The 19,815-nt window shown below is 43.5% G+C and overlaps 2 protein-coding genes across 2 annotated transcripts in view; one reads left to right on the top strand and one right to left on the bottom strand.

The window, feature by feature from the left end:
* Nucleotides 1-1,071: 1,071 nt before the first annotated feature.
* LOC131698004 (uncharacterized) lies at nt 1,072-4,268 on the top strand. Its single transcript, XM_058990500.1, has 3 exons — nt 1,072-1,093; nt 2,604-2,947; nt 3,060-4,268. Exons 1-3 carry the CDS (start codon nt 1,072-1,074, stop codon nt 4,266-4,268), a joined length of 1,575 nt encoding a protein of 524 aa, XP_058846483.1.
* Nucleotides 4,269-13,367: 9,099 nt separating this feature from the next.
* The window catches only part of LOC117423054 (26S proteasome non-ATPase regulatory subunit 1), a 55,266-nt gene continuing 48,818 nt past the window's right edge, over nt 13,368-19,815 (bottom strand). Inside the window, exons 21-25 of the mRNA XM_034038434.3 lie at nt 18,920-19,012; nt 18,477-18,563; nt 17,969-18,148; nt 16,290-16,460; nt 13,368-14,352 (exon numbers count right to left, since the gene is read on the bottom strand). Of these exons, the coding sequence (XP_033894325.3) occupies nt 16,314-16,460; nt 17,969-18,148; nt 18,477-18,563; nt 18,920-19,012 (507 nt within the window). The 3' untranslated portion in view covers nt 13,368-14,352; nt 16,290-16,313. The remainder of the gene's footprint in view (nt 14,353-16,289; nt 16,461-17,968; nt 18,149-18,476; nt 18,564-18,919; nt 19,013-19,815) is intronic.

Here is a 19,815-nt window from a genome sequence, read left to right as displayed (position 1 = left end):
TACAAGAAATAATCTTAACAGAGCAGAGCTCAGGACCTTGTTAATCATATTCCCACTGTCGCACAATCTCATGTGGGAGAAAGATTTTTCACATCATTTAAAATAATGCACTTTAGAACTGGTAACTTTAAAGAACCAGACAGTAGTGCTTTTGAGAATGAAAGCAATATCCCCAGTGTGGCACCACGTTGCCCTATAGAGTGTGTGTGTGTATATATATATATATATATATATATATATATATATATTAGACCAATGGAAAGGTCACGCAACAAAGAAGTGTACTTGCATGTTTACCTACATGTTTAAAGTTAATAAAAGTTACTACAGCAGAGATTCCCAGAGCTACATGAATTAATTCATAAGACACAGAATTAGAAATTATCTATCAAGTAACAGACAGGTCCCTTATTTTTCACTGTGCTGCAAGAACAGTCAACGTTAATTTTTTTTTCAATTTAGGAAGGTTGAAACCAGCCGTTAATTCCCCCTTTATGTAATACTAAACTGATGTTTATTCCCTAAGGGGATATTATTACCAATTATTGTTCTAATTAAGTAATTTAGAGCACAGTTGGGACAAAAACCAGGAGTGTCACCGGCCCTCCAGAACCAGGATTGGACAACCCTGTGTTATACAGTACGCTTGTCTAACTGAGGAAACTTGCCCAGGACCCTTTTTAACAGTTATTGAGTATACCCTGGTCTGGGTCAGTTTAAGGAGGTACCCTGCCTGTCTGCAGATACTGGAAGTCACATTTACACACACCTACGTTCAGTGAACGTGAAAGGCAGGGGGCATTTGAAGTATTACAGAAAGAGCTGACTCTGTTCAATGCATAGCGTTCCGCTAAACAGCATGGAGACAGACTTGCTTTTGGAAGTTTCCACAGCGACAGCCTGTTGAAAGCACTGTAACAGAACGTGACTGTCTCATCTTGGACTGTGCTCATGGGCAGCGAGGTGGGCCGGTTTGTGTGGGAGGCTAAAAAAGCAAGCAGCTTCCAGGCAGAGCCTTGGCACAGTGCAGCGGGACTCAGGCAGGCCGTGTGATTTACCGGCTTGGGTTTAATGGCCCCGGTGGAAGTCTGCGGTCAGCTCCCCACAGCGAGGGAAAGAACCACCATTTCATAACTTTCCTGTCTCTGGAAGAAAATGTGGAAAAATACACAAAGTCTAGCTGAGTCCTGTTGAAAACCACTGGGCCATCCACCAGCGATCTCGCACTGCCATTGACTCACCGTAGCACAGCCTTACCCAGCTCCACTGCTGAGCACCTCCACCAGTGATCTTGCACTGCCATTGACTCACCGTAGCATAGCCTGACCCAGCTCCACTGCTGAGCACCTCCACCAGCGATCTCGTACTGCCATTGACTCACCGTAGCATAGCCTGACCCAGCTCCACTGCTGAGCACCTCCACCAGCGATCTCGCACTGCCATTGACTCACCGTAGCATAGCCTGACCCAGCTCCACTGCTGAGCACCTCCACCAGCGATCTCGTACTGCCATTGACTCACCGTAGCACAGCCTGACCCAGCTCCACTGCTGAGCACCACCTGCGATCTCGCACTGCCATGGACTCACGGTAGCATAACCTGACCCAGCTCCACTGCTGAGCACGGCTAAAACTGTTTAAAAAAAATCTCTCTAATTTTTTACGTCACAATGTATTTATGTGGTGCAATTAGTGCAAACATGCATCCCTGCAGACATCCCTGCACTTGATATAATGGCATATAAAAACTAGCAGCACTAATTAATTGATAAAATCTTGAGAGTAAATCAGAAGCACGGCATTATTTCCAGGATGTTTTGACTCGGTTTCCTGAGAAATCTTTTGAAAATGTAAAATCCTGAAGACAAGAGAAGGCTACAGTGTCTGCTACTAGACCACGATTCCTTCTTTTCACAGATGGATGCCTTTAAACAATTTAAACCCTAACCCTGATTCCAATTAATAAACTGGACAGCCAAACCATGTCTAGATTTTCATTTTCCTTGTAAAGTGACCTGACTGACAGCACTGTCAATGATTCCTTCCCCTTTTTTTTTATAGAAATGAACTTTATTTTCATAAAATAAACCAACAAAACTGATTAGACTTGCAGAGCCTTCTAAAATATTGTACAGTGCTGTTCGATGCAAGCTGATATCCAATCCACGAACGGTGCTTTAGTGGGTGAAAATCAACTTGCTGCTTCACAGCACCATATACAATATATTTAAATACATAGTTAAAAAAGAATAATTAAACAGTAGAGCTCATTTTAATGTAACGTCATATGTTCTGTTACTGTGCTCGTCTCTCAGTGTCCACAGTCTGTGCCTCTCCTGCTCTTAATGTTCAGCTGCGCTGCTTGCTGGCAGTAAAGCATCTGGGAAATCTCCTCCCCTTCATTTCACCATGAACGATTCCGAGAAGCAGGCTGAGGCTGGCCTCTCATAGAAAAGGTACATTAAAAAATAACAATAAACCAAATCCCACAGGCTCAGGGGTCCACCCTTCACTGCCCAGCCAGCACAGGACATTCCCAGTGTGAAATACCTCCCTGGAAATGAGGCGTACAGGTGGTCTGCAATTCCAGCGTCTGCTGAGCAGCTGGGCTCCAACCTGGAGTCCCCACCGGGAGAGAGCGAGACCGCGCCGCTCAGAGCTACAGCTCCGCGAGCCCGCACCGCTCAGAGCTACAGCTCCGCGAGACCGCGCCGCTCAGAGCTACAGCTCCGCGAGCCCGCGCCGCTCAGAGCTACAGCTCAGCGAGACCGCGCCGCTTAGAGCTACAGCTCCGCGAGACCGCGCCGCTCAGAGCTACAGCTCCGCGAGACCGCGCCGCTAAGAGCTACAGCTCAGCGAGACCGCGCCACTCAGAGCTACAGCTCAGCGAGACCGCGACACTCAGAGCTACAGCTCAGCAAGACCGCGCCGCTAAGAGCTACAGCTCAGCGAGACCACGCCACTCAGAGCTACAGCTCCGCGAGACCGCGCCGCTCAGAGCTACAGCTCCGCGAGCCCGCGCCGCTCAGAGCTACAGCTCAGCGAGACCGCGCCGCTTAGAGCTACAGCTCCGCGAGACCGCGCCGCTCAGAGCTACAGCTCCGCGAGACCGCGCCGCTAAGAGCTACAGCTCAGCGAGACCGCGCCACTCAGAGCTACAGCTCAGCGAGACCGCGACACTCAGAGCTACAGCTCCGCGAGACCGCGCCGCTTAGAGCTACAGCTCAGCAAGACCGCGCCGCTAAGAGCTACAGCTCAGCGAGACCGCGCCACTCAGAGCTACAGCTACGCGAGACCGCGCCGCTCAGAGCTACAGCTCAGCGAGACCGCGCCGCTCAGAGCTACAGCTCAGCGAGACCGCGCCGCTTAGAGCTACAGCTCCGCGAGACCGCGCCGCTCAGAGCTACAGCTCCGCGAGACCGCGCCGCTAAGAGCTACAGCTCAGCGAGACCGCGCCACTCAGAGCTACAGCTCAGCGAGACCGCGACACTCAGAGCTACAGCTCAGCAAGACCGCGACACTCAGAGCTACAGCTCCGCGAGACCGCGCCGCTCAGAGCTACAGCTCCGCGAGACCGCGCCGCTCAGAGCTACAGCTCCGCAAGACCGCGACACTCAGAGCTACAGCTCCGCGAGACCGCGCCGCTCAGAGCTACAGCTCCGCGAGACCGCGCCGCTCAGAGCTACAGCTCCGCGAGACCGCGCCGCTCAGAGCTACAGCTCCGCGAGACCGCGCCGCTCAGAGCTACAGCTCCGCGAGACCGCGCCGCTCAGAGCTACAGCTCAGCGAGACCGCGCCGCTAAGAGCTACAGCTCCGCGAGACCGCGCCGCTCAGAGCTACAGCTCAGCGAGACCGCGCCGCTCAGAGCTACAGCTCCTCGAGACCGCGCCGCTCAGAGCTACAGCTCAGCGAGACCGCGCCGCTCAGAGCTACAGCTCAGCGAGACCGCGCCGCTTAGAGCTACAGCTCAGCGAGACCGCGCCGCTAAGAGCTACAGCTCAGCGAGACCGCGCCACTCAGAGCTACAGCTCCGCGAGACCGCGCCGCTCAGAGCTACAGCTCAGCGAGACCGCGCCACTCAGAGCTACAGCTCAGCGAGACCGCGCCACTCAGAGCTACAGCTCCGCGAGACCGCGCCGCTCAGAGCTACAGCTCAGCGAGACCGCGCCGCTCAGAGCTACAGCTCCGCGAGACCGCGCCGCTCAGAGCTACAGCTCAGCGAGACCGCGCCGCTCAGAGCTACAGCTCAGCGAGACCGCGCCGCTTAGAGCTACAGCTCAGCAAGACCGCGCCGCTAAGAGCTACAGCTCAGCGAGACCGCGCCACTCAGAGCTACAGCTCAGCAAGACCGCGCCGCTAAGAGCTACAGCTCAGCGAGACCGCGCCACTCAGAGCTACAGCTCCGCGAGACCGCGCCGCTTAGAGCTACAGCTCCGCGAGACCGCGCCGCTCAGAGCTACAGCTCCGCGAGACCGCGCCGCTTAGAGCTACAGCTCAGCGAGACCGCGCCACTCAGAGCTACAGCTCAGCGAGACCGCGCCGCTAAGAGCTACAGCTCAGCGAGACCGCGCCACTCAGAGCTACAGCTCAGCGAGACCGCGCCGCTAAGAGCTACAGCTCCGCGAGACCGTGCCGCTCAGAGCTACAGCTCCGCGAGACCGCGCCGCTCAGAGCTACAGCTCCTCGAGACCGCGCCGCTCAGAGCTACAGCTCAGCAAGACCGCGACACTCAGAGCTACAGCTCCGCGAGACCGCGCCGCTCAGAGCTACAGCTCCTCGAGACCGCGCCGCTCAGAGCTACAGCTCAGCAAGACCGCGACACTCAGAGCTACAGCTCCGCGAGACCGCGCCGCTCAGAGCTACAGCTTGAATGCATCAAACTGTTATGCAATGGGACTCTTATTCCCATCCCTGCATTAATGTCTTTAACTCAAAAGCATTCAAAGAAAGTCACTAGTTTTATGGCACGAGTTGCACACAGCGTGCGTTAGCCGTATGTTATTACACTGCGGTGCCTGAAGAATAAAACAGAGCGTCCCTGTATTTTCTAGAACAGCACACTCGCTTCAGAAAGCCTCCGAATCTCCCCCCTGACAGAAATAACATCCACAACCATCAAACTATTAACTCCCAGGTCCATTAACAACATCTACAGATCTACACCCCTGCAGAGAGCCCAAACCACATGCTGGGTCAGCTCCAGGACTAGACCCAACAGAGGCTGGGAACTTTCCATAAGCTGGGAAACACTCCATCCAGGAAAAACAAATACATAAAGCCTTGCCAGAGGGCACTGCTTCACCACAACAGCACAAACTGAATCCAGCGAACGAGCACACAACTCCAAAGACCCCACAAATGCAGGAACAGCAGGGGAAAGACTACAGTAGAGTAAAACCATACAATAATAATTAGAGCCCCAACTAAGACAACAAGCACAGCGCCTTATGGGAGAACAGCCCAGCAATGAAGACACTGGTTTTAACCCTTTAGACCCTGACTGAAAGTAGAGTGGTTTTCAACATGTTGTCCAATACAGTTCAGCTGGAGAGATGAGAACACGCATGCTGTTAGACAGCACATGTAATAATGGGCTCTTATTGAGTTGCCTTACCTGGGCTCCTACTGTAAAGCAGCCCTCTGTCGGTGAACTCGGATTAAGAACAACAAACAGTAACAGGAAGCAGATTAGTATCTGGGCAACGTTACACTTATCTCAGTAAATACTTTTAAAATATAAATATGAAATGATGGCATTTTAATTTTAAATAGTAAATTGGTCAGATGGTTGATCGTGATGGCAACTAGGGCACTATAATTTCACTGGTGCTAAATAATATATATATATATATATATATATATATATATATATATACACACACACATACATATACATATATATATATACTTAGGCGTTACTATATATATATATATATATAGTAACGCCTAAGTCATCCACTAGAGGTCACTGTGCTCTTCTGTGGAATACATTGATTAAACAATACCATTGTTTTTCGTACAGAATTACAGTACAGCACTGAATTTACTCAGTTCTGTATTGATGTGGGCATGGCCGTAAACTAGTTACCAGGCTATCGTCAGTCAGGTCTTGTCCTCGTTTTTTTTTTGTTTTTTTTTGCATCAAATGCTGATGCTCATGTAAATAATGTGGTTTTCAGTGTAACATACACTTGGAAGTCGAATAGTAAATACCAAGCAGTCGCATAAATACTGCCAGCCAGAGCTTGAAACACAGCTTTGACCTCGGTAGAATGTATCAACTTTATATCAAATCTGCTGCATGAAAAATTCAAATTTCAAATATATTCCAATTGTAACGCCACCAAAATGTGTTTAATGGTGGACTTAGAATGCATTATAAAGTTAGTTAAATTACATTTAATTAAATTTGCTTTCGTGAAAAAAATGCACCGTATACAGATCTCGCTTTCCGTTTTAATTGGCACCGTAGCAAAATATCTCGTAAATAAATTCATAAATGGACAAGCGCACAATGAGTTCCGTGTGAAGCGGTGTTTTCATTTAACACTTATTTAGAGTTTTGGGTTACAAAAATAAACTCGCCTTCTTTCTGTGTCCCGGTGCACGCGGAATGGTGAAGTTGTTCCAATCAGGAGTCAGTGAACGCGGTTCGGGTTAGGAACTTCAATCATACCAGTAAGTAACCACGACAGCTGTGTGAGGCTGAACTCCCGCAGGATCACACGGAGCCAAGTCAGTAATTACTATTCAATTCAAATTATTATTATTATTATTATTATTATTATTATTATTATTATTATTATTATTATTATTATTATTATTATTGTTATTGTTATTGTTATTATTATTATTATTACAATTGGTGTTCAGAATTCTACGATTAAGCCAACGTGGAATGGCACCTGAAATATTAGAAACAGCTGCCACCCGAAAGCAGACGCTATCTGTGATGGGTGAGCCTTCGCAACATCGAATGAATTCACTCATTTGTTATGCAAAGCGTATGCCAGGTATGTGTAAAAGCCGCATCTCCCTGTTGCAAGTCAGATTAACGGAGTTTGCCAAAGGTTTGGGTTACCATGTGACTCCATGTACACTAGACATGGACAGTTCAAGCCCAACTCACACTCCAATGTATTCTGGTAAGTATACTCCTGCTGTGAAAGACGAGACAGGTCAAACATACCAGAAAGCATTACTAGACTAGCTGATGCGACACAGTGTGTGTCTTTGCAATCATACTCAAAGTAAACCTCCCTCCATATGTCTCTTGGGTTGGGGAAGCAATTTAAATCCCATAGTTAACTAATGAGATTACCACCGGTAATATTGGGTGACAGGTCTGTTCTCAACGGAACTTGTGTTGTGCTGGGTAATGTAAGAGGATGCTATGCTGTTGATAGTGTCCAGCACCCCCAAACTCGTCCCATTTAAAAATCACCAACGAAGTGTGAGTTTGTATTTTCAACACATTTCAAACTCAGTTAACCCTCCGACACAAGACTCAATACAGGTATAGTAAAACTGTAGAAAAACACATTTAACGCATGCCAAAAATCCACATCCATTCAGTGCCCCTGTGCTTTGTTCTGCAGCAGTCTGCCGGCTAATCACTAACAAGGGCCCCTTACTAGACTCAGAACAAACAGCCGCGGCCTGCCAGGGCAGTTGTAGCCAGCAGTGGAAAGACCTCTTTTACGTCCGCGGACGGCCAGCACAGAGAACACTTGCAATTATGTTGTTATTGTTTGAATAATAATTGAAAAGAAGCTAAATAAAATAATTGATAAAAACACTCTTTCACTCTGCCTCTGGCAGCACCCTACCCTTTATACTCTTGGTTTTAACACAATCATGAAAACACGTCAATTGTACACCACAGGAAAGGACTGGCCTGATAACTGTAAGATAAAAAATAGGCCTGCTCATCTGAAATGCAATTGTGTGGCACCCTGGCGCCACTGAAAGGAACCGTGTGGATCAGCAGACAGCACCCTGACCAGCCCCCAAGATGATTAGGACAGACTTCTTCCTGCTCCTGAGCTTCTCCAGCATGATTACAAACACACACACACACGCACAGATGCATGCATGCAGATACACGCTTGCATGCAGATAAGCAGATATACAGAGGAACACACACACACACACACACACACGCTTGCATGCAGATAAGCAGATACACAGATACACACACACAGATGCATGCATGCAGTTATAAACACACACTTGCACACAGATAAGCAGATACACACAGATGCATACACGCAGATACACAGATAAACACACACACACACATATACAGCTGCATGCACACAGTTTCACATCTCCTCAAAGGTCCCCAATTCCAGCTCCACTCTGATTGCAGTTCAATCTGCTTTAGCAGCCTATTGCTCGTTCTGTCTCGGGTTATCTACTGAGCGCAGGCACACATCAAGCAGTGAATGATGCTGATAATGCACTGGTAGCAGACCATGCCACTTTAGGCCAATTGGTGTCAAATCAATTTACAAGTGGAACTGACGACAGACTGGTAAAGGGTCCATTTTAATTATGTAAACCATGGCAGATCTACGGCCACCCTTTAAATCTGGAGTAACTCTGATGGTGTTTTCTGAGGTTTTGTATCCTCCCCACCTATTTAACATGAACATCTAAATCAGACCCCTACTGTGTAAGTTCCTTTCCACCTATCCATTTCCATACAAAACCATCCTCTCTTTGCTATCACTGCTAGAACTTGTGCATGATGGGCTTGCTAAATAAATAATAAAAAAAACAAACAGAATCCTTAGGGGCGTGTAAACATAGTGATTAATTGGTCATTAGTGTGTGTGTGTGTGGTTTCAGAGCAAATGTTGCTGCAATCAGGAATGGAATACATGCTTTTGGGGGGGGAGGGGGGCACATTTCGTAGGGGGTGAAATTTGCCACGAGACCGGCTCAAGATCTCCTTTATGGCTACAGGAGCCACATTTGAGAAAAAGCAGACCTGCAGAAACTGCCCGGGCTTCAAGCCTGGCTTGAATCAGACCTCAAAAACGTCTACTTTGTTTGCTTTTCTTTTTTTCCGGCAATTTCAAAAGCATGCTGTTTGGTCGTGTGGCACTGCCATTAATCTTCTTGTTCCAGCTTGCTTTCTTTTAAGAACAGACGTTCCAAAAGCGTGGGATGGACGTGTTTTTCTTGTCATGTCGCTTTGTCGGAGTCTTTTCCTCTTGCCTGCTGACCGTGACCCTGCAGGTTCAGTGCAAGGAGGAGCTCAGGAGCAGGAGCAAGATTATCACGAGAAGGAATCAGTAACTATGGAAACCAACAGAACACTACCTTCCCTGCTTCTTCAGAGTTGATTAAAAGCAGTGCTAAGCACGGGAAAAAAGGCAGTGGCTCTCCTCCAAAACGCTATTTCACTTGCATTATCATTATGAAAGGGATCACAAAAGAGGCCCTGTTTAAGCCAGATTTGATGAATAAAATGTGTGCAGCTCATGAAGGTTTATTAGTTCATTTTCAAAGCATGGTTTAACAGTCTTCAAGTGACATGCGGTTTAATGAGTCACGGTATCACTGGTAGCATTTGATTAAGGAGAAGTACTCCACTACCAGTACTATTTGTAAAATGTACATATTTGCTTTAGCATCCAGACCATCTTGGACATCACAGCAATTTGGATACAGATAGGATAGATTTGCAGAGGGTATGTTTAGAATTTAATGCAGGGGAAATGAGCCCATATCCACATTGATGGAAACACACACTATTGAAAAAGATGATGTCAGCGCTTAGTATTTTGTTTTTTTGACAGGTTCATTGATGTAGTTGATGTCAGTCAAGGGCCTTGGGAACAGTATGCAAAAAAAGTAAATGATAAAACACAGATTGATAATATTCATATGCAGCACGCCTGCAAGAAGACAGGCAATTATTGATGCTCATTTTACTGATAAACAAATGCAATGCAGGACAGACGAAGGGGGGGTACAAGAGGGGGTGGGGGGGGATTTGTATATCTCTTGTTTGTAATCGTTCCATCTATTAGATAGTTAATGCACAAACATTACTGTTGTGCTGTCAAATAATTAAAAGCATTTTAAAATTATTACAGATTGTACTTCAATTAAATTTAACATTAAAAAAATCTGATTCCATGTAATCTTTGCTTAGAAATAACAGATCGATATTTTTTATCTTGCTCTTAATTGCATTATTACTTGTACTGTGATTCTTGAAATGTATTTTTGTTTACAACTGTAAGTCACCCATGCCTAAGGGCGTCTGCTAAGAAATAAATAATAATAACAATAACAATAACAATAACAACAATAATAATAATAATAATAATAATAATAATAATGAGATTCACTGTGACTGGCCCACTTTGAGAAATGCAATGCATTTGAATGTCTACATTATGAGACTCACTGTGACCCTCCCGCTTTGAAGAAATGCAATGCATTTGAATAAGTCCTCTGAGTGTTTTTGTTAACCAGTATGTTACACAGATTCCTTTGGCATCTTTATGTTGTGCGAACAGTTAATTGAAGGGTTACAGAAAGTATCCTTGCACTGTGCAACTAGTGACGTAATCCTAGTAATCATTTCTTATTAATGCCAGTTTTCAGGAGTTCAGTTTGATGCTTGAAGAAAGCTTTCTCACAATGGATTTTTGCTACTCCCAGTATTACAAAAAAAACTATAAACACGTAGGTCTTAAACTCGAACCTGTCACAGAAGAGTAAGCAACACAGCTCAATACCATTCTCAAGCCAATTTAGATTCCGGATGCTCTTGCAGACAGGTAGCATCCAGAGGCTGAACAGAAGGAACAGCTGACAAAACGCACCTGAACAGAGGGAACAGCTGACAAAACGCACCTGTACAGAGGGAACAGCTGACAAAACGCACCTGAACAGAAGGAACAGCTGACAAAATGCACCTGAACAGAAGGAACAGCTGACAAAACGCACCTGAACAGAGGGAACAGCTGACAAAACGCACCTGAACAGAAGGAACAGCTGACAAAACGCACCTGAACAGAGGGAACAGCTGACAAAACACACCTGAACAGAGGGAACAGCTGACAAAACGCACCTGTCCGATCTTCCTGTAACATTTTGCTGTTCATGTCTGATTATGCTAATGATGTCACTACGAGTGTTCTGTACAGGTTTAATCCTGCTCAGCCCCTTCTTCAACTTGATTTCAATCTTAGAACCTCCACACACACACACCTTGATTTTATCAATCAATCCATCCAAGCACCTGTAGTTGTTATTGGCGGTTATGATCTAGACAGCATGTTTTTTATTGCTGTGGTTGCAGGCACCCAAGCGCCCCCCCCCCATACCTCGTTACCAAGGACACGATGTCTGCTTATATTCCTGCAGCTGCCAGGACATTTGTTGAAACCATGCATGTATTGTCTATGTTGTCAGCTATGTACTTAATACTGAAGGACAGCTTACATTTTTTTTTAATACTAAAAATACCACAAATAGCAAAGTACAAACAGGAGTCACAGTTAATAAATAAAAAAGGAAGCACAGATGGTGAAACAGAGGACAAGAGCACATCAGTCTGCATAAGGAAAGACAGAGACAAGGACAATGAGATCAGGACAAGGAGGAGAATCAAAGCCAGTACCAGCTCTGTACCCTCACATTCACTGCAAGCACTTCGCTAGGACTCTGACCTAGTTTGCATTGCAAGGAAAACTATTAAAAAAAAAAAAAACAATCAACTTAAAAAAGAAACAAAATGAATGTTCCTGTATGGTCCCAGTCCTGTATATACTTTTACACATGAAAGGACAGCCTCTTGTGATGTCATCTTAAGCATTCTTGTTTGTGTTTTGCGAGATAGTTGCAGGAGACGCATTGTTGGGCATCCACAAGAGGTGGACATAACCTCCTGGTCACTGTAGGTGCCAGGAGTAAATTCTATAAAGTAGGTTCTTCCAGTCTTCTCTGGACTTGACTCGCACAATTCCGCGCCAAGCTCGGATGTGCTGGACCTTCTCTGCAGAAACATGGGAGTGCTCCAGTCCTTCTGCTTTCACTAGCAATTAGACTCTTGGCAAACTCTGAAATAACAACAAATGATGATATGCTAGAGGAAGAAGGGCGGTGGATGGCCCTGGGGAGAGCAGAGTTCAGGTCAGTTTGGTGCCAGACCCCTACACTGCCCTGCCCGAGTCCGTGGGTCTGCCCAGACACCAGGGGCGTGGGGTCAGCTGGGAGACAATGGACAGCCTTCTTAATTAACACCAACTGACATGCATTGTTACACTGTCTCCGATTCCATTATCACATGACGCCGATGAGGACAACCATTGGAGTCATTTCTCCAATCACATAAATTAAAACATAAATCCAGACACAGTAATTTGTAATATTTTAAACGCATCAGTTTGTTATGAGGAGTGAATTGAGGAACAGCAGAAAGCACCTTCTGCTACAAAGTGTGGTCCAATTGCTACATGAATACACAGCTTCTACATAATTACAGGGGAAGGAGACACTTCTTCACCTACAGAGTGGCTGAGGGTATGGAATGGGTTACCTAGGACGAACATAGAGCCTCCTCTCCTTTTCTTTAATGGCATTGAGGTGTGTATATTAGGTGTTACAAAATGTGTACTGAATTATCACACAACACTCCTCTATGCAAAATGGATATTGGATGAGGCATGAGGTGATGATAGTATGCATTGGGAGTCCCAATTGTACTGACACCAACACAGGCCTGGCATCAACTATGCATACTTCAGCTTCTCAACACCTGTGACCACTCAGCAACACAGTACTCTGGAAGCCCGTGCTTGGTAATTAATACAGCTGAGAGAGCTGTTTGAAGTGTGCAGAACGTAGATATTTGCAGAATGCAAGGTATTGCTGCTACGACTTCCCAGTGCATCACCCCGTTAGGATATTTCTCCTGTGTTGTGCTCTACAAAGATGCCTCACTTGAAAGCTCCTTGCTGAAACACAGTCTGTTTTAAGAGCTGGTATACATTCCCCAGTCATTCCTGGCCCCCGCTGTTGAGAAGTCTATAAACAATGTTGAGAAGTTGTTTTGCAGCAGGATTTTGTTCCCTTCAATACACTAGAAGAGGAGAGGGGTGCTTGACAAACAGCCAGCAACTTTGAGACATGTGTCTTACTAAAATGAACTGTGGAACTGCAGTCTTATCTTTAACAAGCCTAGCCGCTTTCCCACACGCTGTAGCATTTAAAAAGAAATGGATTAGACACTTTCAATCAACTTTCATGTAAAAGGTTACGACCTATAATACTGCATTAACACCTCCTTGGTTGTTAAATATAAAGTGCGGCCAATAAAACCAGTTCACTGAAGCTCTCAATAAGTTTTAGAGAAAAGTATTTATTACGGTTTGAGGCTGTACTTGTATAACACACCCCCAGAGCCGCTGGAGGTATGGCATAAACAAAAACAAAAAACAAACAAAAAAAAAAGTTTTACATAGGTTTCCTTTTTTGTGTTCTCATTAAAAGCAGCAGTCATTTTGCAATTAAAGATGCTTTAACTTATTTTTCTGTGACACAGACCGGAAGATCAATCAAGAGAACAGCAAAATTCTTTATGCAGAGGGTGTGAAAACAAAAGCTTAAAAACCCTCAATTCTTTATATATATATATCAAAAAAAGATCTGAATTTAAATACCCCCCCATCCACCTCCAGGAAAAATAAAAACCTTTACAGATAAGGTAGCTTCAAATTTCATTAACTGGTATTTTACATTTCTACTGCTGTGGTGTCTGCAATGATAACCACCATAAAATAGTGCAGGAAACATAAAACAAAACAATTCAAACGACATTTTGAAGTTCCTTCCTTGAGCAAACCATTCTGCATGTTTAGAGCGATCTGGAATACACAAAGCACCAATATATAAGAGGTGTAGAAAGTTTCACTGCACTTGTAGGAACAGCAAATGTTTGTCATATGTCTTGTAACTAATACACTTATTGATCACCTGGTGATCACCTAGTTTTATTTACACCTATTTTCTTCCTTTTTTGTAAACACTACATGTTGCATTAATGCATATTATTATGAAGTTTCAGGAGACAAAATATATTCATAACATTAAATTCAAATGTTATTTTCTCCAATAAAGTATACATACATATATATATATATATTTTATTGAACCGAGTGGCAATGATAACTGTTACAGAATAAACTGAAGTGTAAAACATTTGATGAGAAACTCTCTGGCCAGACAAAGGAAGGACAGTGTAAAATACTAGAGTGGTGTCGTTGCAGGCTGCGTCTGTGTCTCTCTGCAGGGCTGCCTCGCAGAGCGAAGATCTCATTGCATGACCTGCAGGAAAGGGGAGGGGGGGTGCACATAATGCAGTGTGTTACATAGGACTGCAAAGAGTATTTCAAATGCAATTCAATTATACTGGACTACACACGTGCAATGTTTAAACCTATTCCAGATGGGAAAACAGTAAAAAGCTGTGTACAACTGTTTTGTGCTCAAAAATAAACAAAAATGCTCAAACTACGCAAGAAAAAGCTTTAAAAAAAATGTATAGATCTGGTGCTGAAGAAAAAGCTCAATAGGTACAGTCCAAGTAAACCAGCTTGCAAGGGTTGAGATCTGCTAACAAAAAGACGGTTGTTACTCTGAGGTCCCAAGTGTAATTTAGAACTACATCAACAAAAACAGCACTGGATCCTTTTGCACACAGTGACACACCATTAAAATCTCTGCTTGTATACATATATGGTTTACTATATTTGAAAGTAGTCACGCAGCACTTTATTACTCTGTTGGGAGAAAGACAACAGGCTGGTAATTACACATTCAAATAAACTAGCTTAAAAAATAAAGGGGTTTTAACGGACTAGAGTTTGCATACATACATTATGGAAATACCAGGATGGATTTATTCGTTCTCTCACTTATTTTTCTTGACGCTTATGATTTAAAAAAAACAAAAGCAGACCTTTTAAAGTTGGGATTATCTGCCAAAAACAACCAAGATCCTCTTTTCAAGGTACATCTTAAAAGTGTTTAGAATCATGTGCAACGGTGGTCTTCGTTTGTTTACATTCCATGCACATAAATCTGTGGGAGCTGGGAGAGTCTAGAGATCGGACTGTTAAGATCTCCTAATGGCCAGAACTATCAATCTCAATGCCATCTAGGGGCAAAGCGAGACAATAAAGCATAACCAACATTTTCTATGATTGACATTACAGGCAGCCTCAGCCAGGAGAGGAAAAAAGGAGATCCTTTTAAAATGAATTAACGTTGTAACCCACAAAAAGGAACACATTAAATGGAACTTGACTGTTTTTTGGCAGCATGGTATAACCTTTATCAGCACTACCTAACTATAAAAACAAACGGTTATTATAACGGAATGTAGCTTTCCATTACTTAATGGGACTGAAACGTAACATTGTATTCGCATAAACTGGTAAGTACGCGGTGGGCAGTGTCCAAAAGACCAGAGGACTAAAATATAATGGTCACCAATTTAGACATTTTGCTATGACATTGATAATTTCCTTATCATGGGATTTAAAAAAAAAATTAATGTACGCTCGCAGAGACATACTTTTTGTTGCTAATACTGCTGAAAATAGAAATGCAGTATATCAAGTTTATTTTATATTAAGTTACAACAAACCCTGTGCATACCAATCACTGTCAGTCTCAGCAAACACCACACCCTAAAGTATTATTTAACCATTTTATTCCATTGATGGGGTTTAGGTACCAAACACTATTTGCATGCTGCATTACTTTGAGATATGCGTATGCGTCAGCGGTTCACTGCATTTTGTCCGTGTCAAAACACATCTCAAAATAATGTAAAATTAAGCAGGACACCATACTTAATACCTTGAGGTGTCATGAGACAGCATTTAGACACAGAGCAGCTGAAGATTCAATTTCTTCCGAAGTCTGAGCGTAGTTAAGTATAAAATTTTTTTCGGTTTTGAGGTGGCTGATGATGGAATAGCAAACTATAACAAGACCCTGTTTTTCTCCATGGATACTGAAGCAACACACCACTAAGTTAAAGTAAGTTATTGCTTTTCATATGTACATATCTGTTAACGTCCATATTTGTTTGATATTGCAATTGTGTTATTATATTTCTGTGTTTTGCAAGACTGATATTAATAGATATCAAAATACGTGCACGACTATGTGTATATATATATATATCTATATTATTCTAAAAAAGGTTTCTTCCTGGTAAATAAAGCTCAGCTGGAGCATGAAGGGTTGCGTACCTGAGAATCTGAGAAGTGTGGTTTTTATTCATCAACGTACTCGAAGGGATCTGGGACCTCGGGCTCTACCTCTTCCTCCTCGATCTTGGGGCCGTGGGCGTCCACCGACTCTACCAGCTCCTCATCCTCCTCACTGGTGTCCTTCATGATGATAATCCCCCCGATGTGCAGCTGTGTTGGGAAGCAAGGAGACCGGTTAGGGGCACTGCCAAAGGGGGGGTAGGGGAGGACGACGGGGAGAGGGTGACTTATTATTTATTTCTTAGCAGACGCCCTTATCCAGGGCGACTTACAATTGTTACAAGATATGACATTATTTTTACATACAATTACCCATTTATACAGTTGGGTTTTTACTGGAGCAATCTAGGTAAAGTACCTTGCTCAAGGGTACAGCAGCAGTGTCCCCCACCTGGGATTGAACCCACGACCCTCTGGTCAAGAGTCCAAAGCCCTAACCACTACTCCACACTGCTGCCCAAAATATATAAAAATGTATCAGTAACAGTGGACAATTGATCCAGAGAAAATCCAGTACCAGGAATGGCAATAAGACTGCCATTGCATAGCAGTTTAATCCATTCCTGGTTTTACTGTGAGTTTAGTAAGACACACCTGAGCTTCTTACCTATACACTGTGGATAATCAAACTCGTAGTAAAAGCTGGAATGGGTGAAACAAGCTATGAATTAGGAGTCTTATTTCCCTCCCTGGGTTCTCCATGTCACTTCTCAAAATATACAAGAACCATACATCAAACAATTCAATATCAAATGTGGCTGTCAAAAACTCCAAAGGAGTGTAACTTCCAGGAGATTAGCTTTAGGGGTAATTAACCTTGTGTGCTTATCAAAGAGCACCAATTGTCAGAATGACACGCACAAGTGAGCTTGTTTTGGTGATGTGAATACATTTTGTTAATAAATAATACAATAAGAATCCTCCCTGACATGATGTCCTGAACCATGTCCTCAGGGAGCTGCAATTTATGCATTAAAAAAACATTAGCAAAGGGGTCCTGACCCTCATTTCCTTTCCAGGGATGAAGAATTTAGATCCCATTAAAGTAAAGTAATTAGAGCAACAAAATGCTTTCCTACCCCTCCTTTGCAACAATTAATAATCTGCCATCATAGAACCATGTTAATTACACCCCGATAGTCTCTTAATGAATCACTGAACGAAGCACAAGCCCATCTCAAAGGCCAGCAGCCGATATATCTGGATGTACCACGCCTTCACATAAAACGCATCCAGCTTGTGGTACTATGAAAAGCTAGGTTCACAGCTAAGCAAATCTACTGAGCAAACTAGTTAAATAACCAAGTTTCTAGCAATGCTGTCGACGCATCAGACACCTGCATTGGTTTGAAATGTCTGAAAGTCTATAGAAGAAGTAGGCACTGGTTTGCGCTGCTCATAGTTGGAGTGTGTGTGTGTATCCCCTTCAGACAATTTTCTGATTGCATTTTTTTCACTGATGAAACTGCCTATGTGAACTTTATGGGGTATGAGAAGTTACCCTGTCAATACTTTTGGGGAAACAAATAAAAACAAATCATATGTGCATTTTACAGCATAGCATAAAATGAACATAGTACAAATCAAGAGCGAGTAGCCGAACACACTCTGGTTTACAGTGACTGGTAACGCAGCATGCAGTAAATAACAGAACGTACTGGTTTGAAGGGCTGGTAGCGGCAGGTGTCTGGCATGGTCAGCACTTTAAGTTGGGCAGGCATGACTCTGGCAGGGTTCTCCAGAAGCTGGGATGTCGGCTCCGGCTCTTTTTTCTTCTCCTTCTCCTCTTTTTCCTTTTCCTTTTCTTTCTCCTTTTCTTTTTCCTTCTCTGTCTCCTCCTGTAAATAGCACCAAACAGAAATACAATCTTAGTGACCATGTTAATTCTTGGACAGCTCCAGCGCAGGGATAACTGTTGTGGGAGAATTTACATAGAGAGGCAGACACCCAGAGGAAATATATTTTATTTCCCTTTGGAGCTTCTCTACTACCAAGTTAAAATGCCAAATAAAACCATGATAAAAAAAAAAAACTGAGCTTTTGAAAAATTATTCAGATTTAAAAAGATGTCCGCTATTCTACTTATATCAGGGTGATAATCTGTGAGCACACATGTACTGTTAGAAAGACCATGTTCACAGGTAGGTACAATGGCTCGTTACTCACCACCTCCATTTTCTCCTCCTCTTTCTCTTTCTTCTCCTTTTCCTTCTTCTTGGCTTTGGCAGTGATAGAGAGAACAGCCGTGGAGACCTAGCCGACAAGCACAGGGTCAGGGGGTGGCAGAGTCGAAACATTTCAACACTGGCATCCAGACTTCAAGTACCGACAACCCAGTCGAGTGCCTGGCATTAGAATTTAGGTTTTCATTTATTTAACCAGGAAACAACTTGTTTACTTTCCCGTAGTTTCCGGTAGCGGTGAACATTTGTACAATTTATATACACAAGATTTACTAAAGCAAACTCAGTTGCTTTGTAGCACTGTGGAGACTTGTATGCATTGACTATCAGTGCACCAGGACTGAAAAAACTATGAAGCTTTTAGTTCTCTTTAGTATTGCTGCAGCAAAAGCATGATGTCAAATGAGCAGCTAAAGAAGCCCTCACCTTCTCCTTCTCCTTCTCTTTTGGCACTTCCAGCGCAGGTGGGTAAGCGAAAGTGGATGGCTTACAGTTTGATCTGTACTGCACCTTGGGCATCTGCAAGAGGGGTGAAAAAAGAATGTGAATCTTTTGTTAAAAAAAAAAATACATATTATTTGGGGTAATAAATAAAAATGTTCAAGGCTACCCTGCATTACCTTCTTTCTAAAAGGGCAATATTAATAATTCACAGAATAAACTGGAAGCCACTGTTAAAGACATCCAGATTTTTAAATTTATTACCACAAGCGCAGTCGCTTCACAATGTCACCTTTCAGCAAGAGAAAGACAGCATGCCCCTGCTCTGATTACTGCATATCTGAATGGAGACCGGCAGGAAAGAGGCTTCAATTAGAATTACTTTTTTTTTTTTTTTTTGCAGAGATATCGATGAAATTGAAACAGTTCGAAGGCAAGAAGGCATTTATGATTTGGATGCATATGCAAGTTATACGCCAGTAAATGCTTTGATAAACCACTGGTGTTTTATTACCACTTAACTAATTTCCAAAAATAGATGCTTTAATTTACTACTTTTTGGAAACAAATTGCATTAATAACTTTAAAAACCTTGGTAAAATACTTCAGTTATTTTTCTTTTAATTCAGTGGCATTTCTAATCATAACATGTTTCTAGATCACATATCACCGGCTTCAATCTTGGTTCAAGTGTTCTTATGCATGTGCATCTTTACAATAGCATGCACTGCACTTACTAGGGCTGCTACGATTAAACTGAAACATTGATTTTTCGATTGATTCCATTCCTCATTATATACATCGATAAATACTGGATATTAATACTGGACATTTTTGTAACGTGCATAGTTAATAACATTATTTAAGTTTACCCACGAAAC

This window comes from Acipenser ruthenus, chromosome 17 (assembly GCF_902713425.1).
Source record: "Acipenser ruthenus chromosome 17, fAciRut3.2 maternal haplotype, whole genome shotgun sequence".
Lineage (NCBI taxonomy): Eukaryota > Metazoa > Chordata > Actinopteri > Acipenseriformes > Acipenseridae > Acipenser > Acipenser ruthenus.
The sequence above is the reverse complement of the archived record's forward strand: the minus strand, read 5'-3'. Positions and strand labels throughout refer to the sequence as shown.

What these genes read in the sequence shown, in the direction of transcription:
- LOC131698004 (XM_058990500.1), top strand. Translation starts at nt 1,072, where the DNA reads ATGGCCCCGGTGGAAGTCTGCG. An exon ending in GGCCCCGGTGGAAGTCTGCG is followed by an intron (nt 1,094 to 2,603) that starts GTCAGCTCCCCA and finishes TCTGCTGAGCAG; the next exon opens with CTGGGCTCCAACCTGGAGTC. An exon ending in CCGCTAAGAGCTACAGCTCA is followed by an intron (nt 2,948 to 3,059) that starts GCGAGACCACGC and finishes CGCGCCGCTTAG; the next exon opens with AGCTACAGCTCCGCGAGACC.